Genomic DNA, 27,552 nt, shown 5'->3' on the forward strand with positions numbered 1-27,552 from the left:
AGAATAACCTGTCCACCCTTTAATAAAATGGACCAACCCCTTGAACTCTTAACCACAGCACATACATCTTTTGCTAAAGCTAATAAAGATAAAAACTACTTGAAATGAAAAAGCTAAAACAATATCCCTGAAAACGATACAATATCCTGTTACATGAATCAGGTGATTGTTTAATTCAAGCACATAACCTTACACGCCCATAGAGTCAAACAGAGTTCAAAGGACCTGTCAGGCAAGAGGCGAGAACAGCAACTGTCAGACTGTATACAACGAAGTTGAACAAATATGTCAGAGAGAAGACAGCTGATTCAAATGACATGGTCAGTAACGGTCAGATTCAAACATTAGTTCCTTGAGAATGGGAAGACACAGTTGGGAAAATGCGAGTAAGAAATGAAACCAGAAGACATGAAATTTGTGGAACCAAGAAGAGCTGTTTAATTCATTCTCGGCCTTCAGGCTCGATGGGTGGTTTGAATGTTCAAGAGATTGGTTCTTTTCCGACTGAATTTCCAAACTATACCAGGAAGTCTATTTTGAAGTGAGTCTTAACGCGGAGAGAAGTGTTCGCCCATCCATCGGATTAAATATCATATAGTTTCGACTCCCCCGCATGGTTGTAAGCGAGACAACTCCTCCGACCCTCTGACTGACAGCGGCAGATCATGTCCTCTCTCTGTTGGCGTCATCAGCCGAGGCCCAGCAAGATTCACTGCACTCTACAACACACAATAAATATTGTCAATAAAGGCATATATTTTTGTTAATAACTTCTAAACTTTATAACTTAATGCATCCTAAACTGCGAGGATATTTTTGCTTCAACCTTTTTTTCTCATTATTTACTGATTAAGCGACCCTCGAACGAACGCTTAAAATGTGTTTCTCTCTGGGCAACCAGCCGCTAATGCCGACAACCAAAGGATTATTAGCATACACCAGCAAATCGGAAATATGTTTTGACCCGCGTAATCTGCACCACCTGCGCAGAGTATGTAGCACCAGAACATATTATTTTGCTGTCTACAACGGACAGTATTACATTCTATCCTTTAACTGTAAATGTAAAATATTGCTGGAAAGAATATAATCTTTTTTTTACTCCGCAGTGTACTCTAGAAACAAGTTTGAATATGTTGATATGAATTAAACTTTGCTATTTGTTTCGTTTATGATGGTATCGTTAATCGATATAGTTAGGTATATCGTCATTGTTAAATTTCAACGAATTAATTATACTCTTAAAAAGAAGACACGCAAAACTGGTATTTTGGGCCACTAAAGCAAAATTAGTGGACCAAGAGCTGCAAAATGAAGAGTTTTAATGTGTTATAGTCTTAGTGACACATTTCCAGACATACCATTAGTCAGGAAACACGTACGATTCGGGAAAAAAACGCACCCAGTGCACTAACAAAAGGGCCATGGCGCTGCACGTACTTCACGTGCAGCAGCATTATGAACGGTATTAAAGTGCAGGGATTTTTATTGCCTGGCATCTGCATCAATCGAACAGTGACAGTTCAACATGCCACGATTAACAGAAGTGCAAAGAAACAACGTCATAGGCCGCTTGCAGGCAGGGGAATCCCGATCAGGGTTTTCAATGTAGCGCCCAGCACAATCACAAGGTTATGGAATCGGTTTCAACAGCATGGGTTAACACGTAATCGGCCAAGGTCGTGACGACCAAGAGTAACCACCCCGCCCAAGATCGCTACATGCGACTGCGCCACCTACGTAAAAGGACGACCACAGCCACCTCAACCTCAAGTCTCTGACCAGACCGTACAAACTGTTAAAGAGCAGCAGGTCTAGGAGCCAGACGTCCTGTTTGACCCGTCATATTGAGTCGACAACATCGTCAATAACTCCCTTGGTGTCGTTAAATCTGAGTATGTCCTCAACCGCGATGGAGAGATGTCTGATTCAGTGACGAATCAAGATTTTCTCAGTTGAAGGGATGGAAGAGCACGGGTCTACAGACTTCGGGGAGATCTTTACACCGGTAACTGCGTACTGGAAGTTGACAGCTTTGATGTGGGTAGCGTTATGATGTGGGCGGCTATCTCTCATCATGGCTAGACAGGTTTGGTCCATATTCACTGCAATCTTACTGTAACGATACATCAACGAAATTCTCCTGCTACATCAAATTGCAGCCAACGGCAATGGTGTATTCCAGCAGGACAACGCTCGACCGCATACAGCACGGATCACAAGAGGCTGTCTACACAACAACAACGTTGATGTTCTCCCCTCGCCCTCCATCCGATAGAACACCTGTGGGATGAATCAGATAGACGACTACTCCGACGTCAACCACAACCCCAAACGTTGCAGTAGTTGGCTTTTACGTTGCAGGCCTAGTGGGCGAACATCCCCCAGGATGTGATTCGCGTACTTTTCTCTTCCATGTGCAGGAGATATCAGGCCGCTATCGATTCCAACGAGGTACATACGCGTTATTGATAGTAGCTGACCTTCACCTTGGACCTTTCCTATGTACCGATAACTGAGATGGCTACAATCACCAAGTGTTCACTCCACAACATTTCGGCTCCATACCTTGTACAGTTCTTCGTATAAATGTATTTTCCAACCGCACACAAATCTAGCTTTCCGTTTCTTTTTTGAAAAGTATATTTTTGTAAAACTTCCCTCCCCCAAGCACCAAATATGAATTTGACACCATCAGCTCACATAACATATGGTTGTAGGTTTGAATCAACCTTGACATACAGAAACAACATCCTCAGACTACCGTGATGCTATCCTCGTTTGTTCTGCGTGAAAGGAAAGGCCTGGTCGATCTGGGAAGACAGCAGCACAGTCTGTCAACTACAGGCACCAAGTACCTGGGATCTACTGGGCTGTTGCGATTAAAACCTGAAATTAAGATCAAAGATGATATTCATACTGTATGCAGCGTGTTAGGGCGATATAATCACGTTTGACTTGGATGCACTGTTGTGATGGTAGGATCAAAACTATCCCTTTGAAAGTTTTCTGCAGATCCCCACATTTCTTCAGGTCCCCGCATTTCCTCACGAGGTAAGTAAAACAAGCAGGCGGATTTAGTCCATCATTTTTTTGGTCATTTTCGAAAACAGTTAGAAATTGAGCAAAACTTGATTTAAGCCATGTCAGCAATATTGCAGCTACATGTATTCGTTGGAAGGGATTCGAATTTTGTTATCTGTTAAAGAAGTTAGGTCTATCCCCACGTGTAATAAAGAATAGGTTTGCCCTGAGCTTGTATATTTCATGCACCAGAACGCTTGCGTCCGAGTGCGTTGACGCTTGAACGTTTTTCTAAAAAGATTCTACCTCAAGCCTAATAAGGGTGTAAGAATCTGCATTGAAACGTTGCTATATGCAATAAATCAAAGTTGTCATCCATAAAGTTTACGTTTTGGTTTTGGTTTTCAAATATATTTTGAGACATGTAAAGTTTCTGAAACGATTAGAGGATTGCACAAGGCCTTACAGTTGTTCAGATGACAAGGCCACGTGTGCCCAGAAGATATAAAGTTTATCATAAGATTTGTGTTTATTTGTTGTTTAACGCCCCTCTCAGCACTATTCCAACTACGAGGGGTATTCATTAAAGATTCACCTAAACCCCTTAGGGTAATCATATTTGGTTGAAATTTCACATGTGTAATAATACATGTATCTTTGGGTTATGTCTGAATTTGCAGCACCGTACTATTAATCTTACCACTTTTACAGGTGTTATGATCGAGTAGGGTTTGACAATGGAGCCAGTAGAATACCGAGCAGTGATTAGGTTTTTATATTTGAAAGGTAGCACACCAAAAGAAACTTTCGATGAAATGAAAGCAACTTATGGGGAAGATGCCCCATCATATGACGTTGCTAAACACTGGCATCGCCAGTTCAAGTGTGGTCGGACATCTTTGGAAACAACTGCCATTCCTGGTCGCCCTCATTAAGCCATTGATGAGGACACTATCCACCAAGTGGAGACCGACATTTTGGCAGACCGACGTATAACTGTTCGCCAGTTACCACAAGATGTCAAGATCAGTGTAGGGTCTGTGGAAAAAATCATCCATGACAATTTGAACATGCATAAGGTGTCTGCACGATGGAGTCCCAGGTTGCTCACACCTTTCCAAAAGCAGGAACGAGTCAATTGCTCAAAGGATCTTTTGGACATGTGCCAGACTTATCACACAGGATGAAACATGGGTCCATCACTATGATCCTGAGACTAAACTTCAGTCGATGCAATGGGAAAAGGGGGTGGGACCACCCCCAAAGAAGGCACGTGTCCAACCCTCTGCAGGCTAGGTTATGCTCACGGTGTTTTGGGACCAGCACGGAGTAGTGATGATGTATTTCTGGGCAAAGTGTACCCCAATTACAGGAGCTTATTATGCTTTACTGCTGCGGAAATTGCGGGACGCTATCAAGCTTAAGAGGCGTGGCATGCTGACCAAGGGCATCCGTCTCCTGCAAGACAATGCTCCAGTACACAACTCTCATGTTGCACAGACAGAAGCGCGGTCTTGTGGCAATGAAACCCTTCCACATCCTCCTTTCTCTCCTGACCTTGCACCATCTGACTTCAACCTCTTTCCAACCTTGAAGTCATTTTTTTAAGGGAAAACGTTTCCCAGATGATGAAACACTGATTTCTGAAGTCAAGTCCTGGTTTGAGACGCAAAATGAGGGATTTTACAAGCGAGGTCTCCATAGTTGCATAAAACAATAGAGTAAGTGTGTAACTCTTGGTGGTTCTTATGTCGAGAAAGACTCAGTTTCATTCCTACTAGGTCCATCGGAAGTGGGTCAGGGGAAATCTTTAATGAACACTCCTAGTATATGACGGTGGTCTCGAAATAATCGTGTCTGGTCCAGGTGTAGTCAAACAAATGACAAGGTCATTCATGCGTCCTGGAAATATTATAAGAGTTATTGAGTGAATGAGTATGGTTTTACGCCGCTTTTAGCTATATTCCCGCAAAATCACGGCGGGGACACCAGAAATGGGCTTCACACATTGTACCCATGTCGGCAATCGAACCCAGGTCTTCAGTGTGACGAGCGAACGCTTTAATCACTAGGCTACCCGACCGCCCCTGGAAATATTATAAGAAGTAAACTCGTGTATGTGTAAACTCCAAAGATAAATTATCCGAGGTTTATCTGATAATGTTGTTACCTGTGATCCAACTGGCAGTGAAGCCAGTGAGTGTTGTCAGAGTAATGCCGAGAAGTCCAAGCCACACATAAGAGAGTCGGTAGATTTCTTCTATCCATATGCTAAAACACGTTCACTCAAGATGCAAAAAATCCAAATATGTATGCAACACTTTGTGTATGACAACAGGTGCACACATCGCTGCTGAATTGCAGAGTATCGATTCACATGTCAGTTAGAAAACCACACGTCCCTGTGGAGATTTCAAAGTAGACACAATTTATGGATAACAACATCTTTTTTTTTACTGTAATGGTGACGTTTCGGTATAGACCTTTATACCATATATAAGGATATATACCGAATCGTCGCTATTACAGTGAAATAAAGTTGTTGTCTACTCTGTCATTCGACAACATCTGATCAATGCCCATCAAACAATTCATCAGTTGAAATTTGTTTCTAAGAATATCTTCCCATGGTCGACATATAAGTCACCTTTATCAAGCCACTTAAACTGACAAATGGGAAAATATAAACATAGATAATGCCGAATATTAAAATAGTTTATGACAAGATTACCCACTGGGAGTCTATTAACGATAATACAGGAATATGGTGTCATATCAACTCAGCGGTCAGCCTATTGTTCAGACGTCATGAACAAAGGAGGACACCTTATCATATCATTTTCCACAATGGACCAAAGTGTCGTCACGTGACCAGCCTTATTTAGAAACTCTAAAATACACACGTGCGAATACTCCACATCCACACAGCTCGATTAGTCTGCCTTTCTGGTAAAAAATGTCCATTATAATCTGAACTAAATATTAATAATCAACTGGTTTTGAATCAGACCTTTTAACACTCAGTAATACAAAAGCAGTTTGCAATAAGAAGATAAACCTACCTTGTTTTGCAATTTGATATAGACCTGCTGTAAAGTAAATACCTCTTATTGTAATTTGAAACAGAGCGCTTCAGCGCAAGGTTTCAAATGTATAAATAAGAGGTATCTACACTGCTGAGGGACTACATCAAATTTCAAAACACTGTAACTTTATCTCCGTTCTACCATGACGGCAACAACGCTTTAAAAAAACGCTGCTCTCTTGCAACGCATAACAACACACGGCACAAAGAGACGTAAACCGAAAAATGGTCACAGATAGTTATATATGTAACAAATATCACAGAAGTTCAACATTAAAATACCCATAGTGTTTATTATTTCAAAATAAGTGTTCAAAACACATCGTTTTTCAAAAAGAAATTGTCAACTGACCCTCCAAACTTTCTCCAAAGATAGATGTTATAATTTCATCGCAACCTGCTGTGCATTTTTTGGACCAAGTCATTTCTGGGGTAGAATAGGTCTTCAGCAACCCTTGCTTGCCGAAAAAGGTGACTGTGCTTGTCGTAAAAGGCGACTAACGGGATCGGGTGGTCAGGCTAGCTGACTTGGTTGATGCATGTTATCGATCCCAATTGCGAGGATCGATGGTCGATTATTTACAGACTGCCGTCATATACCTGGAATAATGCTGAGTGCGGCGTTAAACAACAAAGAAACAAAACAAACAATATTTCTTGGAAATAAGCATGAGAAGTCATTTTCCATGGTAGTGGGACAGGTTGTAGAAATAGTTTTAAAAATGCTAAACGAATATATTTCAAACAAACAAACTTTATGAGATAATATTTTGCTATATATTTTACGTGTGTAAGTCTTATTAGATAGTTAGCAATTATCCCCAGTAAGTAATAAAGAAATCAAAATAAATGTCTCTCCACCCCGAACTTGGCTATGGCAGAACTTGACCTACATCACGGTTACTCACACCTCACAAGTGTCAATGGCTGACAACGATATGTTTACATTCTCCGTATTACAGAAGCAAGATGACAACCCTGATCTATATTGTGGTTTAACATAAAAACTGTATATTTACTGGGAATGAGCTTGCTGGTACAAAGTGATTACCAATGGAACTGAGTATGACTAAACAACTGCTTTTCAGGCTGCAGACGAGGAATCTGCATGATTTGACCTGTGATCAATTTCAAGATTTCACGGATTCAAAGCCGGCGTGTGAAAGGGATGAGACATTTGTGGTCCGGAATGGTTGTTCATGTATGATTTTCATAACTCTGTGTGTTCTGAAATGAATTACATCAAATTTCATAAGGTGTGACTTCAGTGATGTCGGGACATTGTTTCGTGGACTTTCCAAGGAAGGAGTGTTTCCTGATGGACTTTCAAATCCCCTCCTGCCAAATCCTTAAGGTGATCGTCAACCATTTTAATGAATCAATTGTATAGGGTATCGATGTATTCATGCGAACATTTTTTGTGTGAAAAGGCTGGTAAATTTTAAAGATGTTTCCGTAGCAAAATGAAAGATCTTTTTAATCAATCGGAATCAAGTATTCTTCAATTTCATGGCAGAATATCATTTGAATCACTTACATTTACAACTTAAAACAAGTATTTGTCACAGAGTGACGAAATATCCCCCGCCATATACACCATAGTACCAAATATGAAGACAATCCAGCGATTAGTTCTTGAGATATTGTGGCAACACCGTTTTCCAACTCCAAAAACAGATTTGCCTGCTGTGACCTTGAAAATGGGGTCAAGGTCACCAAATCTGACAGGTGTATGCGGTGTCTGTATATACACTATAGTTCCAAATATGAAGACAATCCAGCGATTAGTTCTTGAGATATCGCGGCAACACCGTTTTCTAACTCCAAAAGCAGATTTGCCTGCTGTGACCTTGAAAATGGGGTCAAGGTCACCAAAACCGACTGGTGTCTGCGGTGTCTGTATATACACCATAGTTCCAAATATGAAGACAATCGAGAGGTTTAGTTCTTGAGATATCGCGGCAACACCGTTTTCCAACTCTAAAAGCAGATTTGCCTACTGTGACCATGAAAATGGGATCAAGGTCACCAAAACCGACTGGTGTCTGCGGAGTCTGTATATACACAATAGTTCCAAATATGAAGACAATCCAGTGTTTAGTTCTTGAGATATCGCGGCAACACCGTTTTCCAACTCCAAAAGCAGATTTGCCTGCTGTGACCTTGAAAATGGGGTCAAGGTCACCAAAACCGACTGGTGTCTGCGGTGTCTATATATACACCATAGTTCCAAATATGAAGACAATCCAGTGTTTAGTTCTTGAGATATCGCGGCAACACCGTTTTCCAACTCTAAAAGCAGATTTGTCTGCTGTGACCTTGAAAATGGGATCAAGGTCACCAAAACCGACTGGTGTCTGCGGAGTCTGTATATACACCATAGTTCCAAATATGAAGACAATCCAGTGTTTAGTTCTTGAGATATCGCGGCAACACCGTTTTCCAACTCTAAAAGCAGATTTGTCTGCTGTGACCTTGAAAATGGGATCAAGGTCACCAAAACTGACTGGTGTCTGCGGAGTCTGTATATACACCATAGTTCCAAATATGAAGACAATCCAGTGTTTAGTTCTTGAGATATCGCGGCAACAAACAGGTGGGACGTACGGACGGACGTACGGACAGACGGACGGACGGACGTACGGACGGTCGTGAATACTATATCCCCCGCTTCGCGCTTTCGCGCGGCGGGGGATAATAACTTAAAAGGACATCACACCCGATTATTTTGCCATGGCATGACATATTAACTATAGTCTGTTTTGACTAACGCTGCACTCGGCAATATTCCAGCCACATGACGGCGGTCTGTAAATAATCGAGTCTGGACCACACAATCCAGTGATTAATATCATGCGCATCGATCCACGCAATTGGGATCGATGGCATGCATTAACCAAGTCATCTAGCCTGACCACCTGATCCCGTTAGTCGCCTCTTACGACAAGCATAGTCGCCTTTTACGGCAAGCATGGGTTGCTGAAGACCTACTCTACCCCGGAATATTCACGGGTCTATTAACAATAGTAAAATGAATAAATGATTTCATTTCAATGCGGTCTCACATGCTTTGTTCAATTGATTTGATACATACGGCTCTCGGAAGGTTTCGGCCACTGATGTGTTGTACACAGATGGTGTAAACGTCGTCCACGTAGACGTGTTTAAAGCCACTGGTGGTGTTGCAGTCATGCATTGGTTAGTTGATGCAGGAGGAAGCCATGGTGTCGGCTTCACAACACCGGTAAATGTATAACCCAGGCAGATCCACATCATGAGTATTAAACCCACGACTGTGCCGGTGAATGCCCCCTGTCACATGAATAGGATGAGTGAGTGAGCGCGTTGGGTTTTATGCTGCCTTTAACAGTATTCATGTTATATCTCTGCGTGTCAGCTTAATGTTGGGGGAAAGCCCGCCATGATGCATGTGAAACCCACGAGCAAAGGTATTGGTGCTGACAGGCCTAGACACATCATCGGTGTAATTTGATCTTGAAGGAAAGGCTGTATTTGCATCATTGGGTTTGGTGATTGGTATAATCTTTATAAACACGTTATTTCTGTATTCAATTATGCATTATGTTGCGTCTGTCACAGGAAAGGGTCTCAACTTAATGTTTGGTGTAAGCCAAAAATGATACAGGCCCTAGATTTTCGAACGATCGTAGCCCTAACAGTATCGTTAGGTTATCGTATGGAAATCGTAGTCTATCGTAGTCTAAAGTATCGTAGCCATAAGATATTGTAGGATTGTCATAAATCTAAGATAGCCCCCCATACTATCCATGTCGTAAGTTTATTTTATCTTGATCTAAGACGGCGGCATACTTTGCAAACCATTTTTTTCAAACAAATAATCTGTTTTAAGTCCAAACATTGACATTTCTGAAAACTGTAGGATTCAAACTGACACTTCGAAAACACAAGGAACGCATCAAAGATTTCACGTCAGAAATGTTCTTAATAGCAACAGCGATCCACATAACTATGGAGTCGATAGTTTACAATATATTTCTATCTGAGTCCATGCTGAAGAAGTGTGAAACAACATTCTTTTTCGATAATGTGGGAAGGATAAAAACGGAAGGTGTCGGCAGGCAAAAGTACTGACCGTGACCTTATTGTCAACTCAGAGGCAGCTTTTCATACTCTAACTGAGAGTGGTTTCCCTTTGTATTCGCCCAGCTTGACCTTGCTCAATGTTACAGTTTCCATACAGCACAGAGTTCCGCTGTAATATTTTCTGGATTGCATACGTGACAATGCTTTAGTCTTTATTTTCGCATGTTATAAAATTACATCAATCTACACATGTGAAATCAAATAAAAAATGGTTTCCCATGCTCGTTTGGGTTCAAAATGTCATCATAAAGTAACGATGTTGAACACTCTCCACAAATCACTTTCCAATATTCGTATTTCGTAGACAATGTTCATTGAATGAACTTTACTGATCAGTATATAAAATAGACATTTTCACCACGATAATCTTTGACTTTTGCATTCAATGGACCGATTTTAAAATAATGATCGATGTTGGTCTTTTAAAAATTCAAGTGTACATTTACTCGTTTTAAATTAAGATAACCTTAGCAATGATGTCAGACAAGCCAAACGTTATCGAACAACATTTTGGAATAGATGTCACACTTTTACAATGTGGACATTTCGCTCCTCAGACAGATTTTAATCAAATCAGACAAATCAATTTATAAGCTCTACTTAATTTAAAAGAATAGAAAAGGACTACATTATATGTATGTTCACGTTAACTTGTGGTGTGTTCCATGAGACAACATAACTTGACAATTACTCAAGTATCTCCCTTTGTGAACGAAAACTAGTGTCACTTTCAAATTTTGATAAGAATTATAGTTCTACACAGATTCTTTTTAAATTATATAATCTAAATACAAACAGATTGATACTGTATTTGAGTCCTTTGTTTATTCCAAAAATATATTGGATATGTAAAAAACAAAAGAAACATACATTATGTCATTATGGGTGCGCAGCTTCCTGAATGTGATCATGAATTCCATGTCACTTGTTATTGTCAGCGGCTGGGATATCTCTGTGACGTCATTTGGAAATACCCCGCTTTTTCAATCTCTGACACAAATGAGTTCTCAGTCAGAGTAGCGATATTTATCGTACCTTCGTGAGATTTGCGACATGTTTCTGATAGTTTCGAAAATCTATCTTATCTTAAATTTCAGATATCATATTTTCGAACGTAAGTTGTTAAGATTTATCTCAGCTGAGATCGTTTCGAAAATCTTGACCATTTACCACGTTGGTGAAATCCACGAGCACAGGCCAAGAATAAACGTTTCCAACACGTTATTACTATATTCAATAATGTATGCTGTTGTATCTGTCACTGGAAAGTTTAAGTATTTGATATTACAATTGCTAACAATTGCTAAGTAAGTGTGTGAGTGAGTGAGTGAGTGAGTGAGTGAGTGAGTGAGTGAGTGAGTGAGTGAGTGAGTGAGCGGACAGTATTCAAGTTATATCACGGCATGTCCATATCACATTTTATATTACAAAAATGCAAACATGATGGAATAATAGACAACGATCACCTTTTCAATATAACTACATGACAGCAATGACTAAAAGAGGATAATGTGGGAACTCTATGTTCAGTAACCTCTTTCTGATGAGATATCAATAATGCATTTCTCTGAAAGAGGTCCACTTTTTCTTATTACTGTATGTTTATTATTGATATTATTTTTAATTTTTACTTTCCCCTTCGGTCTCAAAATTTGCAGTTTTTGCCCCAAATACGAAAACAATTTGGACAAATATAGGATACTCTGCCCTTGTTTCATGATACTGACCCTTGAAGATACGGGGTAGAATAGGTCTGCATCAACCAATGCTTATGACCATGCTTGTTGTAAGAGACGACTGACGAGATCGGAGTGTCAGCCTTACTGACTTGGCTGATGCACGTCATCGTATCCCAATTGGATTCGATTGTCTGGTTCAGCCTCGATTATTTACAGATCGCCGTCACATAGCTCTAAAATATTGCTGAGTGCGGTGTTAAACAACAAACAAACAACACCAAAACCTCGTGATACTGACAAAGTTTGCTCAGTCTGAGATTTAAAAGTTAAAGTGTTTCAGTTGACATTCTTGGACTTCCCGACCATAAAGCGCCTGTTAAAAACAATACTAATGATAGTACCAACCGGATGATGTGTGATCCGTACCTTTGCATTAGCCCAAGGACAAAATGCTGCCAAGATGAATAATCCACACAGAGGTCCGGTAAAGGCCGATAGGACACCTATGGCTATCTTCAATGACATATTCATAATTGTGAATAGTTATTGATGCGTGTTTCGCTATCAAGGAAGCTGTTATTGCAAAAGTAGTGCGTTGGCACTGTAGCTCACTAAATAGTCAACGAAGACAGACACTTAACAAAATTAACAAAAGTTGCTGCCAGCATTGATATTAAATATTACTTCCTGCATAAACACACGTACAATGTAGGCGTCGGAAAGAGTTTTCTTTTAAAGAAAAACTATTGAATTTCAGTTTCAGTATCCACTTTATTTGGTAAAAAAAAATCAAACAATATTTTTGGAACAACCCTACAGTCTTTCAAAATGTTAAGCAGCTGTGTCACCTGGGTATAATTCTCTTCAGAACTGACATGTTCAGCAAAGCTTTATGTTAATACAGTTAATTCTCCTTATAATTATGTCACTGTAATGAAGACAATGTCTACTGTGTCCGGGATTGCTCCCAATGATTATCGTAAATCTCCGACAATCTTAATGTTTAAAAATTGAGAATTGAGAATAGTTCCAAATATGAAAACATTCCAGTGTTTAGTTCTTGAGATATCGCGGCAACACCGTTTTCCAACTCCAAAAGCAGATTTACCTGCTGTGACCTTGGAAATGAGGTCAAGGTCACCAAAACCGACTGGTGTCTGCGGAGTCTGTATATACACCATAGTTCCAAATATGAAGACAATCCAGTGTTTAGTTCTTGAGATATCGCGGCAACAAACAGGTGGGACGTACGGACGGACGTACGGACATACGGACGTACAGACGTACGGACGGTCGTGAATACTATATACCCCGCTTCGCGCTTTCGCGCGGCGGGGGACAATTAAAATGATGAACTTTTTTCTGCCATGTTATTAAAAAAAATAATAATCTGGGACACATGCTTCGAAAACGGATCTATATTGAACATGTCAAAGAGCAATATAAAGACGTTTCAAGCAAATCGTAAATAAATTAATTAATGAAATCACCATTCCTGGTTGACTTGTTGTGTGCTGCCTCGGCTAAAATGTTTGGGCCTACAGTTTTTCCACAGGGCCTACAGTTGTTTAAATGTGCTGACCCTTAAGGCTCTCAGTTTGCTCTGCTGAGATTTCAGACACTGATCTGCAGCAAAAAACCAACAATAATTTGAGGCGATCAGTACTCAAGATTTACCTGATAATACGGATCATTACTGCAACATCTGAACGATCATTCTCAAGTCTCAGGAGTCTGAAAACACATCTAAGAAGTACCTTGCCCCAGCAACGTCTTGACAAAGTAGACACAATTTATCATGCTGTTGCACATTTACAAAGAGGACACTGATGGCATATGCCTTATGGACATTGCCAAGGCATTTGCACATACAAACCAGAGATGTAGTACCTAACCCGCACTGCGGTGAAACAAAGCATGTGAATATGGAAGAAAATAATTGTTAGATTTTAGGTATAACACCACCTCACAGACGTCAGTAATTGTTTTACCTTTTTTTATTTACTATATTTATACTAAACAACCTGTCAAGTCAATGCTGTCCTTCATTTGGTGATCACATGAACAGGACATTATCGTTTGTGTTAAATTTTGAATCTCTAAACTTTTGTTGCAAAATGGTTGACCATGTGTTTTGAGAATCTACCTAACTTAGACGATTTGGTCCATAAGACAAAACAGGAGCTAAAAGGTATTTTCACCATACGCGCGCACGAACACGCAGAGGTTGTCGACCTCGCACTCACTATCACGGACAATAACATACTACTTTCCATCTGTCACACAAAATATATCGGACCCTACCTGGTAATAGTAATCAATATGCACCCGGACACAAATGTTTTGCCCTAGTTTTAATTACACGTGTACCAAACATTTTATTACTATTTTAAAACAAAAGTCTGTAAAGTGTCTAAAGTGTGTAATCAGATTCGATCCTCGGACACGCAGGCCACAACAAAAGCTCACTTGACTTTCAGTCTGGTGAGCTAAACAATAATAATGTAGTAATCTTGCTTCATACCGCGCAGATAACAGACCCTTGAGATGAATCAGTTTTAGAAAATCAACACTGCTTTTGAAAGTAACGTAAATAACTTTATTTCCCTGTTTAGAGCAAAGGAACTGTTAAATTGAATAAGTGAGTCCACATGATATTAAGATGAGTTTTCATACCTGCCACAATGTTCCTCCTACCAATGATATTAGGATCGCTACCCCCAAGGAAGACACTCCGTAGATGATCACTGAAAGGAGATCATACATGTACATATGAGCGTCATTCTTGGTTTTCGAATGTGTCTTAAATCCGGTATTTTCCTTGCGAGAACGAGTTTTTGTACAAGTGTTGGTTTGTTTTTACTTGTTAAACCAACATTTTATCATGAATTTAGAAAATACTGATTTTGATTGGTCAGAGGGAATCAAATCACAATAACTCCCTCTGTTTTGAACAACCGACGTGACGGCTATATTGTTAGAATAGTACTTCTTTTGCAGTCAGTGTGAGTAGGCATATTTTGATAATTATATGTACAATTATAGGCTACAAAATGCAAACTTGCACATACATATTGTGCAGAAAACACGATAGAAATATAGAAGGAGAATTAATATCAAGTTTTGAGGACAACAGAGAACTTCCTATTTGGCCTTTGCCTATATATAATTACTGTGATGACATATTTTTTGCGTCACAATGAGCGATATGACATGAAAATTGTGACGTGGGGCGTAGAACGAAAAAATTGCAAGGCTTTGATTGATTTCTTCAGGGAGCCAACCTCATGTTAGCTGACCAAGTTGCTGTGCTACATGCTTTCAGAGCCTGTCATAAGTTCGGCCTAAGTAATACAGTGTAAACAAAATGTTTTAGGTTATATGGCACCATATTTAGTTCAAATACTGTTGTCAGGTTACTTTGTGTTGCCTATGTTTTGTGTCAGGGATGAAATCGCGATTGTTTTTGTAGTCTGATCGACTTGGTTGTCGCCAATGGGAGTCGCCATCTTTGTGAAGCTATACGATATTAGAACAGTGATCTGATTGTATATCGCGTTTTCATTATGAGGGGCTCAACTAGTGATTTATGCGAGGTGGCGCCAGAGTCGAGCCCAGGAAAGTTGCCTTGTTGTGGCAAGGGTAGAAACTAGGCTTTGATATAGGCTAGTGGACACGCTTGCCTCGGGAAGACGGGTATGGGTAGACAAAAAATGACACAGACATATACACACATATCAAACATGTGTTCACAACATCCTACCTGCTACTTTAGCTACAAGTGTTGCCTTGAAGTCGGAATGGTTTGGCAGGTGATGCTTGAGGATGTCTTCCCAGGTTGTTGCCGACAAACTGGACAGCCCAGAGGAAACAGTGCTGGAGGGATTATGTAAAATGTAGACTTCAATCTCAACAAACGCCATTCAAGGAATTATTTAGTGCCTTAACATGTACACATAAACCTTGTCGGCCTGTGTTAGATGACATCCCACATGGACACATAATATGTGACAATTTCTTCATGGGACAAATGACATGTGTAATATCTTCATACACAAAGCATTGTTACTTCTACTTCAGAGAACTGACGTTCAGCTGTGTACTGATAATGACAGATGCCAAGAGTCTTTACTATCTGTTTCCCGGTCCAGTGCGTATCCATTTTAAGGTTCTGTATGATGTCTCAGTGGGCTAGAACTATAAACCGGCATTAGTCCGGACAAGTAGAGCATGCATGAACGTCACTAAATTAGCGCAATGATACTGACCGCGACGTTAGGCCAAGTTTTATACCCCCATTCTCTCACCTCAGGGAGGCACTACAGAGAGCTGCCACAAACAGTCCAAGCATCCCAGGGATACCTTTGAAGATGTCCACGGTCAGGAAGGGAACGATCTGAAAAGTATCATTTGGCCCACAGTACTTTAAACTGACATTGTGCAAAACACATTTACAAAAAACAGTTGGTGTTTTAGTATAACTATTAACGTGTATCGCTGCCATCTAGCCATCTTCCCGAGGCACGGTAATTAACTGACTACAAAAATCCAGTGTCCACCCTGGCCCAACTAGGCTGGAATTATGAAGTTATGTTTTGGCTTGACTAGCGAGTCTGTGCATAGTCCAATCAAAATCCTGTAACGAAATCGACGTCCGGTTTATAAACAACATGGCACCCGCGGTGCCATATTCGTCCGATTGCAGGATGCATTCTGTCAACTGGGTGTCAACAGATACTTTCCAAATCTTTTTACGTTTTAAACCAAGGTGCTCAAGTGATTCAATGCCGATAGAATCCTCGTTTTATTACAATAAAGATCATTATTGTCGATGAAATCGTCTTGACTCGCTGCCATTTTGTTTAAGAAAAGTGCAAGATATATGAGAGGTGGAATCTGATTGGTCAGTAGGGGGGACATTCAAGAGACATAGCCACTGGTGGATTTACGATCGAGCCTTTAAATTCCAGCCAAGTTTGGCAAGGGTGGAAATTCGAGTTTTTAAGTCAGTTAACTCCCCTCCCTTGGCAATATTCCATTTTAGAGTGATTCAGCAGTTAGCTTACGTGCTTATAACACAACACCTTGGCGTAGTTTTTCCATACTATACACCTGATATGAAAGTAAGACACAATAGTCAAATATGGGTCAGTTTTTAGACGGGAAACAGGTTGGTACCTGATTTGGGTTGGTGATTTGACCAGAAGCAAGAGGATCGCATCCCAGATGATCGTAATAGGAGTAAGCCACGATACCGATTAGTATGGAGAGTGTAAAAGATAGCCAGTAGATTGGACCGGCGAGAAAGGTAACTCTGGAGGAGGAAGCATGTCACAAGAATCATTACAAGATAAGTTTGATCAAGTGGATCAACACGACACAGAGAAATTAATTTTGTACCATACCTGTGACGAATGCTAGACTTTATAGTGTCATAAATAGCACACACGTGTAATCCAGAAGATAAAACAAATTGTAATTTGCATGTGGTTCCTTCAGAATCAGGAATGAGAATATTGAACATTTCAGTGTAAGTAGTTATGTCATATAAATGTAGAAAACTAATATTTTGATTTAAAAATAATGAATTCCTGAAACATTTGTTATTGTTTTCAAGGACCACTTCCAATTTGACATAATCACAGTATATAGGACACTGTTGACATCGACATATCTTTAGTGGTAAATTTATTAATATTGTTTTCATAATTATTACTTTCAAAGTAATCATTACAATGTTGTAATATTATTTTATAATGAAGTTGATCTGCACATGGAGATATTGATAAAATTGAAACCCACAACGCTGTGTGTGCGTTTGATATTTTTAACCATGAACCATTCTGTTCCATGACAGTCCCCTCCCTAATGATAATATCCTTACACCTGTAGCCTGACACGTCAATCAATTATTAACACTGTATATATAAAAAGGTGCTTTGGTGCAATGATAACATGACATTGGCTGTGCAATACATATGCTAAATAGGTTAATATAGTCACTATATTTACTAATCCACAAACACTCTTTAAATGCACAGATATTATGTAGTTCCTTGAACCTGACTCCACACACAATCCGGAATATAACATGGATATATGTTATTGGAAAATGTTGGTGGCCTTATATTCAACAAACGGTGCGTCAGAACACAGCCATTGTCGATTTGCAATGTCTTAAACGGCATTGTTTTCACACTTGTTTAAAAATGTCATGGAGGAAAACAGTAAAGCAAAATGCACGTGCACGCTATGGCATTCGTAACACGTGGTAGTGGCTATTAAAAGGCAAGCATAAACCAATAATTTGTAATTCAATTGTCAACATTCGAAAATGCCGAGACTCAGCGCTGCCGATTCAAACATCGCCATAGGACGTATCCAAAGAGGGGAATTGCAGTATTCTGTTGCACGCCACTTCAACGTCCACCACAGCACCATTTGCCGCCTTGGTGACCTATACACACAGTTCAATTCCATTGCAGACCGTCCGAGAACGGGCCGACCAAGCGTTATCACCCCTGCACAGGATTGTTACATTGGACTGTTCCACCTAAGTCATCGCAATGCGACAGCTACGGAGACTGCAGGCTTCCCTGGCTTTAGGAGGATATCGGACCAGACTGTCAGGAACCATCTTTGCGAGGCTGAAATCTGTTATCGCCCCTGTTTTGCAACAGATCCATCGACAGCGACGCTTGGGTTGGTGCCATACCTTACAGCCTTGGAATATGAGAAACTGGAGACGAGTGTGGTTTAGCGATGAATCATGATTTCTTCTTCACCGGCCAGATGAAAGACAACGTGTTTATCGTCGTCGAAATGAGCATTTTGCCCCACATTTTGTATGTGAATTGATCTGTAGTGTCATGGCGTGGGGGACATATCCTACACCACGAGATCTGACTTGGTTGTGGTCAGGGAAATTTGACAGCAAATCGCTACGATCAAATTCTTCAACCTCACTTTTTTCCAATTATTGACCGCCAACAGGACAACGCACCACCGCACACAGCTCGTGTCATGGTAGAATACGCTTCATAATGCGAAATTCAACGTAACGCCCTGGCCCTCGAGATCTCCAGATTTCAACCCAATCACCCACCTCTGGGATGAGCTCGATTGACGTGTACGTCGACGTAAGAACACTCCGTAGACACTCCCTCAACTGGCCAACTCTTTACAAGCAGAATGGCGCAAAATTCCGCAGGACAGAATTCGTACACTCATCCAGTCAGTGCCGAGCAGGTGCAGAGCCGTGTATGCTGCCCGGGGCGGTCGCACGAGATAGCGCAACCTTGTGGCCTTATGTGACATGACAATGAACAGTTTCCAATGCCTTTGTACAACGACAGCATGTGTCTAAATTTCATATTTGTATCTGTGATATTAAATCAAATATATCGAATTTATTAAGTTCAATAAATTTACTAAAAATCTATCTGTGCGGTCCCTTTTTTTAAGTATATATATAATCCCACACGTGTTGAACAATGCATTCCTTTAACAGGACAGTGTCATTCTGAACAAAATTTCTGTTGTTTTGGAATTATTTTGTCCCGCTTTTGTGATGCTTATTTTCATAACACACAATACTTTGGATGGTTCTGCAAGAAACATATATCCAGTCATTATCTATCGTTTATTTATGTTCTTGTCAGACAAATAGTTGTCATTATTAGAAATTTTCAATCATATCTCAACGATGTAGAACATGCATTTCATTTCTTACACTTTAATTACTAATAAAGATAGGCGTCTCTGAAACTGATTGCCTTGTTAACAAGTCATACTTCTGTGCTCCCCTCAGGGTCTTCATTGAACATATACGTTGTACGGTTGATTGGTTGAATGACAAATGGAGTCCTCTTGCCAAGTTTCCAAAGTAGAGCCCCCAGAACGTGTGGCGCACAGTTGGATCAGGATCAAAGCTGTAAATTTATAAGATGTTAGTCGGTAATGCGTTCTTCCGTGATGTGATCTTGTCACAGAAGGAACTAAGGAATCATCAAGTTTCAGTAGGTAAGAAACTTTCCCAACACGTTATTTCTATATTCATACATGCAAACTGTTGTACAGCTGTACCTGTCACAGGAAAATTTCAGTATCTAATACGGTAACAATTGCTCACAATTGAAAAGAATACCAGCTGAGTGAGTGAGTGAGTGAACAGTATTCCCGTTATATCACGGCGTGTCAGCTTCATAAGGGAGGAATGGCTGAATCGACCACGTTGATGAAACTCACGAGCTCGAGAATGGAGCTGACAAACCTCAAATGTGTTAGAACCGGGATTTAAGCCCACGATCATTGGTTTCTAATTTCCGAAGGACTCGACTTTGCACAGTGACTTGCGGCGTCTTACATTGCTTGGTAACCAGTGCCCCCACAAGCTATTAGTTCAGCCCATTGAAAGTGTTGCAAGTCAATTTGTGAATTGGTGTGTATATTTATTTTGAGGGAGAAGCAATTCTATTTGGGAGCAGGGAAAGGCGTTTAAGAAGGGGCGTTCCACATTGAAATTGTAAGGGTGAAAGAACACTGTACATACTTTAACATGTTAAATCTTCCGCCTTTGGATGCAGCAGACCACACTTCAACCACTCCCCCGACATCTAAGGTACCCTGGAAAGTGAAACGAGGCGCAATGAGGACAGTTTTGAAGCTGATAAGCCATGTTGCGCCTTTCTGGTTTGTTTGTTGTCCAACACCACACTCAAGATCAAGATCGAGAGGTACAACACAGCTATAGAGATGTGCTGCATACAATACCCATACATATACAATACACTCAGCAATATTGAAGCTATATGGCGGCGGTCTGTAATTATATGGACCAGACAATCCAGCGATTGACACCTTGAGCATCCATCTACGCAATTGGGATACGATCATCAAGTCAACAAGCCTAACGATCCCGTTAGTAGCCTCTTACGACCGAGGTGCTATGGACGTGTTCAAAAGTTTTGTTATCAGACTTTCATGATCTGTGTATTTTTATGAAAAGTGACACTTATGACCCCACATATGCTTCTTTACAGTTTGTTAATTCACCCAAGTTGTATTTTAGTTTGTACGATAAATGATTGAACTTCAAAACACATTTCAAATTAAATGTGTACATTTTTCTCATTTCCTTTCCATATGCAGCTCAAGTCGATGTATACTTTGATCAGTAGGTTACATCCTGTAGAAAAATATATGTGTTCATACACGAATATATTATGAATTAGCTTATATTTATGCTTGCCACAAAGAATATTGAATGTCTACATTAATAGCGATTCATATTATTAATTTTTGGCATCTGTGTTTTGGTAAATATTAAAAATCGGATGGAGGAAAATGACAGTCTACCTGTCTGACCATCAAAGAACATCTGAGTAGAACCTGCTAACGAGGAGTGCCCTATTCTAGTTATAGATACTGTCTTCATTAATTACCTGTCAGACAACTGCCTGTCTGACAAAAGGGAATAACCAGTGTTAATACGATATATCGCAATCAATGACTTGCTGTAACCCTGTTAATGTATACTGAACCGCAAAAGAAACGTCACCATTGATGGATATATGAGAAACCTTATTTGTCTGAACATTGTAAGCATATGTAGAGATATATTAAAAAGGTGAAACCTGTCAAAACTGATCATCAAGGTTGAAATTAAAGTGTCTAATGTTCTTAAAGTGAAACACAACTCTAGTCTCTGAGAAAATGGCATCACAAGTCAGCATCTCGTGTGTCCGCCATGTGCATTGATGACTACCGTGCAACGTCGATACATGGAATGGATGAGGCGAACTCCATCAATGTTTTAAGTACCTATTTCCTCACAACCGGTAAAAGTCATATCAGCTTTTTAATTCCTTAAATAACAGTTTTCGTACTGTTGTGTACATTTTTTTATTGTGTGTGTGTGTGTGTGTGTGTGTGTGTGTGTGTGTGTGTGTGTGTGTGTGTGTGTGTGTTAATCATGAAATAAGCTGTCTCTGATGTAATTATTTTTTACTATATTTATTTATGACAATAGACTTCAATACTTGCGTTTATGGACATACATACATACATACATACATACATACATACATACATACATACATACATACATACATACATACATACATGAGGGAGTCATCATTATTCAAATACGGAAAAATATTTTTAAAGCTTGTACATCCTTAAAGAAGCTGTACATGATGTTGATATGTCATATAAAAAAACGGTGAGCACACTTTGTGTAAATGCTTGCGTAAGTCAATTTATATATATCTCGTCTTAAATCAGCAAATAAAACCCACAGCATTTTATTCTTGAAAACAGTAATATCACTTGTGTTTACTACTTGGTATGTCAGGAAAAAATTAGTCTTATCAAAGGTTTGTTCCCTCCCATATGTTGGTTCACGTGTTGCAAACGAGTGGTTGACGGGTTGCATACATATATGGTTGACGGATTGCACATGTGTGGTTGACCGATTCCTCACGAACCATTGACCGGGTGCACACGTTTTGGATACACGTTGCCCATGTAAAGAAACTCCAGGAAGTTTAACTCACCTTAATGATAATGACCAGGATTCCGAGGGTCATAATGAACGTCTGGAAGACATCGGTCCATACAACTGCTTTGATACCACCCTATGCAATGACACAATTTGTACAGCAAAGTACTCACTCACTCATTAACATAGCAACAGCCTCACTCAAAAACACATTTAGGGTGGGTGAAGAACATGGGTTATGGTGGTTGAAAATGGCCGCTGATCATAGTGTTTTGTAAAAAATCGAGTGTTGACAAGACAATCCAGTGCTCTACATCATGAACATTGATCCACGCAATTGGGATACGATGACATGCATCAACCAAGTCAGCGAGCCTGATCACCCGATCCCGTAAGTCGCCTTTTACGACAAGCATAGTCGCCTATTACGTATGGGATGCTGAAGACGTATTCTAACCCGGATCTTCACGGGTTACTTGTAATAATGTGTCATATTTCACATTGCCTTATGATTTGAAATGATAGTGGCAGACGTAAAGCCTCGTCCACAGTCGAACACTACTTCACGCTGAAGGGATGTACATTTCATACATTCATCATTCACATCTTAACACTACCCATACACATTTTCTCGTAAAGTTTACCATTGCTGTATAAATGATGGCAGCAAAGATGACGAGGAACATTGACCAAACTTTGGGTATATCAGTCACTGAAATAGAGATATGTTTGCCTGGGTATCATTTCGAAACAGTTTTACTTGAGTCAAGGCTATGTTAACTCCATTGTTAGCTTTCCTAAACACACATGGAAAGGCCAACCGTGAACCGAGCTATTGGCAAGAATTAAAAACCCACACTATTCAACTAAATAAGTAATTGCATTAAATTCAAAAATAATGCTGCACATTTTTTAACACAAAGTGCCATGCCACAAATTATCATAATAACAAGGTTTTATAAATTAATCACTTTTTCCGTTTGGGAGGCACTGATCACAAAACAGCTTTATTATTACCAAGTCAAGTAGATATGTATTGTTTAGTTTTAAAACAATTACATATTACAAGCGTGCCATTCTAAAGCTGATGCATATTAATAAATAGATAACAGAACATATATTTTCTACGACAAAAGCAAATAACGGTGGTTCGTTCTTTACAACATGATATTATACTCTTCATAAAAAGAATGGCAATACGGATAGTTTGGCCATAAAAGCAGAACTAGCGAACAAAGAGGTGCAAACTGAAGAGGTTTAATGTGTTATAGTGTCAGTGACAAATTTCCGGTATTAAAGTGTAGGGTTTGTGATTGCCTGGCATTTGCGTCAATCGAATATTGACAGTTCAACAACATGCCAAGATTAACAGAAGTGCAAAGAAACAACGTTATAGGCCGCTTGCAGGCAGGGGAATCCTGATCAGCTACGTCATAGGCCGCTTGCAGGCAGGGATTTCCCGATCAGCTGTAGCCAGGCTCTCCGACCAGACTGTACGAAATCGTTTAACAGCAGCAGGTCTACGAGATCGACGTCCTGTTTGACGCATCATATTGAGTCGACAACATCGTCAATAACGACTGCATTGGTGTGGTCAGGTTTGGTAGGGGTAGCGTATGACGTGGGCTGCTATCTTTCATCATGGCACGACAGGTTTGGTCCATATCCAGGGGAATCTTACGACTCAACTATACATCAACGAAATTCTCCTACCACACGTCCACACGGCAACGGTGTATTCCAGCAGGACAACGCTCGACCGCATCCAGCACGGATCACAAGAGCCTGTCTTCTCTCCTGGCCCTCCAGATCCCCGGATTTGAAACCGATAGAGCACGTGTGATGAATTGGAGAGGCCGCTACGCTGCCGTCAACCACAACCCCAGACGTTGCAGCAGTTGGATACCATACCCCAGGATCTGATTGGGAGATTTCAGGCGGCTATCGATTCCAACGGGGAACATACGCGTTATTGATGCTAGCTGACCTTCACCTTGGACCTTCCTCTGTACCGACAACTGAGATGACTACAATCACCAAGTGTTATCTCCACAACATTTGGGATCCATACCTTGTACGGTTTCTCCTATAAATGTATTTTCCTACCTCACACAAAACTGGCTTGGCGTTTCTTTTTTTTTATAGATTATATGTAATTACCTTCTTCGAGACCTATGGCTGTCCCAAACACTACTATTCCCATGTAGAATACCTACAAATACAAATATAAGTAAGAGCATGATTAAGTGAATCCTTTTTGTACTAAGTCTGCAGAATTAAAAGAAAATATTTCTATTTCAGTATATTTTTGTTTGTATGAAAAAACAACAACATTTATATATCCCAATGTCATTTGTTTCGAGTCTCATCCTTTTCGAGGTCCTTAACAATATTTGACCACGCGTTTAATGATGTCATCAAGGGAAAAGCTTTAAAGCCCAATGAAGACATCAATGTGTTCGCCTATTGTTATGTTGCGAATTAAGAAACACGAGAAAAGACGTTCAATAAGTAATGAAAACATACATCAAAACCTAGTTTTTAACTGATGCACATTTTAATCAAAATTGAGCTAATGGTATTTGTGCACCACAACGACCGTATGCACCGATGAGGAATCGGCTGTTGTTTGTAAATTTCCTGTAATGTGACTGATCATATTGAGCTTCTATTTTTAACTTGACTGTAATGGAGGGGCTCGAAATCATGTGACAGAAACAAGATGGCGCCTGACTGAATCGTCTCGCTCGGCGAGGTGATGCCACTTTAAAAATCATGAGACCTGGTCATTTGACCATCCAAATGTTAACAGAAATAAATGTTCTCCAAAATAAGACATTTTTTAGCGTATTTGGATAAGTATTAGACACGATATCAGAAATACTTCGTAGGGGCTCGAAAACACATCACGTTAGGATATATATAATTAATATAATATTTCTTTATGATACGTTCATGGCATAATAACGGATAACAGTTTGTTTTAATGTTATAGATCCATAATACAGGAAAAGTAAAACAATGTAACATGTTGTGTGGATGCTGGTACACGAAAAGGAAGCAACTCGTAACAGCCCCTTGACCGGCATATTTGACATAACATTTACAACCAGGCAAGCAATAAATGTAATGACGTACGTAGTATAACAGACCAACAAAAGTTCCCAAGAGGCGGACTGCACGGGAGTTGAAACGCCTTTGTATATACTGAAACATTAGAACATAGTCTTACGATTTGTAATAATTTGGTATTCAAATATATCAGACTTTGATTATTTATGTCAACTGGATTTCCCCGACTTCAAGTAGGCCATGCTCCGAAACAGCTTATATTCTTAGAAGTCTGACATAGCTTGGTGTAGTGTCTTCTTAGCCAAATAAATATTTGTTGTCTTATATATGGTGAATACACTGAATATTGTTCAGCGACCCAACCCCTTTTTGTTGGTATACAGGGAGTTAAATACTTGAACTGTTCAATGTTTAATTTCATTAGTATATGTCAGGAACGTGTTTTATCACCAAAAGTAGTCTTTAAACGCACAATGACAGTGGGTACACAAAGTACGTGACCTAGACTACCAGTTGTCGGACTTTCATTTATGTGGAAGCCTCGGTGGCTAAGCGGGTTAGATTGCTGACTTTGATTCTGTCATTTGTTAAAGCTTTTTCAATTGAATAGTCTGATATCTTGCTGTCAGACCCCCCCCCCCCCCCCCCCCCCCGTCAGTGAGGCCAATGGTGTATCTTGGAGAAGGTGGCCACTTATCTCAGTCTCTCTTGAAGATCTGACATTGTACATCTATGTAGAATCACTTGATAGTCCCTACAGAAAATACATCCTTCGTCAAAGAGTGTACATGATTGACGTGAACGTTTTAACTTTCGCTCCTGAGATTCAGTTCTGCTATATTTAGGGCTCTCTCTTGATTGTTCATGTTTTGAATGTTGTCGACATGCTTTGTGCCACTCCGCATGATTGTCCATGATCAAGTTCCCCCCCCTTTATGCCTGACTGCTGAACAAGTTTAATACCCCCCATCCCCACCCCACCCCTACACACACACACAACAATTCACAATATAGTGAATAAGTGAATTAAATAACCGCATCATATGTTTAATTGAATTTCTACAATCGGCCTTCTTCTTTCTCATTCAGTAATTTATGATAATAGTGAATGTATAATTTTATAATAAACGAAAGTTGTTAAAAACTGGATACTTTCAAATACGAAATGAAGTTTCTACATTAATTCAGTAAAAAATGCAGATTATTAAATGTGATTCTTAAAGTTTATAGCTTAAAATTGTTCATCGCTACAGTAAGTAAGCACTCACATCATAAGATTGACACCTTGACAAGAAAGCAAAGTATGCCTTTGACTCTGCGAAGGGGATTTGATAAACTCAACAAGTTAGACCTTCATGTGAAATAGTTGGTATGTGATGTCAACATTATTTTACAAGTTTGGTATGTTAATGGCTCGTGTCATGCTTATCTGAGAAAAGGACCAATGCCACTTGACAAATGTTATATTTAGTAACAAAAGACTATACGTGCATAACGAAACATTGTATGCAAATGCTAAGATTCAAGATTAATAATAATAGCTAACATTGACCAAATAAAATATGCAAACTGCTTCAAGTCCCTCATTGTAGACATTATGTTAACAATTAAATTATTAGGGATAGTAGTGTTTGCACGTACCTCATTAACAGACGTTATCTTTAGTGGATGCATCAAAGGCACAACCAGTAGACCAGTAAGAAAGAACACCATCAGACACTGACCGAAGGTAGAGATCCAGATCTGGGCGCCATTCACGTACACTTCAGCTGGAATGCCAAGGATCATGATGGACGATTCAAAGGACACCATGAGCGACAACGCGACGGGGATAATCTGCATGTTGCGACCTCCGACCAGAAACTCTGATGTAGATCGCTGACGTCCACCAGACAGGGCAAAATACAAACCGATTCCAAGTGACATGAGAATGGTGGCGCCGAACGCCACGTAGTCGACGATGCCGAAGCTGTTCATGATGATTTAACCGGGATTGTAATTGTACTGAAAACACCCAGAAACAGATTTGCAGAAAAAATATCTATCTACCTGAATAAATAACAAGG

The 27,552-nt window shown here is 39.9% G+C and overlaps 1 protein-coding gene across 1 annotated transcript; it reads right to left on the reverse strand.

Moving 5' to 3' along the window:
• Positions 1-14,583: 14,583 nt before the first annotated feature.
• LOC124151251 (sodium-dependent multivitamin transporter-like) lies at positions 14,584-27,463 on the reverse strand. Its single transcript, XM_048383324.1, has 11 exons — positions 27,128-27,463; positions 25,553-25,621; positions 24,575-24,626; positions 23,059-23,126; positions 22,470-22,550; positions 20,465-20,538; positions 19,707-19,844; positions 17,092-17,227; positions 16,221-16,309; positions 15,677-15,789; positions 14,584-14,660 (listed from the first exon to the last, which is right to left on the reverse strand). The coding sequence occupies exons 1-11, from the start codon at positions 27,461-27,463 to the stop codon at positions 14,584-14,586; spliced, it is 1,233 nt and encodes a 410-aa protein (XP_048239281.1).
• Positions 27,464-27,552: the final 89 nt, after the last annotated feature.

Source organism: Haliotis rufescens, unplaced genomic scaffold (assembly GCF_023055435.1).
Source record: "Haliotis rufescens isolate VD_foot unplaced genomic scaffold, xgHalRufe1.0.p SCAF_47, whole genome shotgun sequence".
NCBI lineage: Eukaryota > Metazoa > Mollusca > Gastropoda > Lepetellida > Haliotidae > Haliotis > Haliotis rufescens.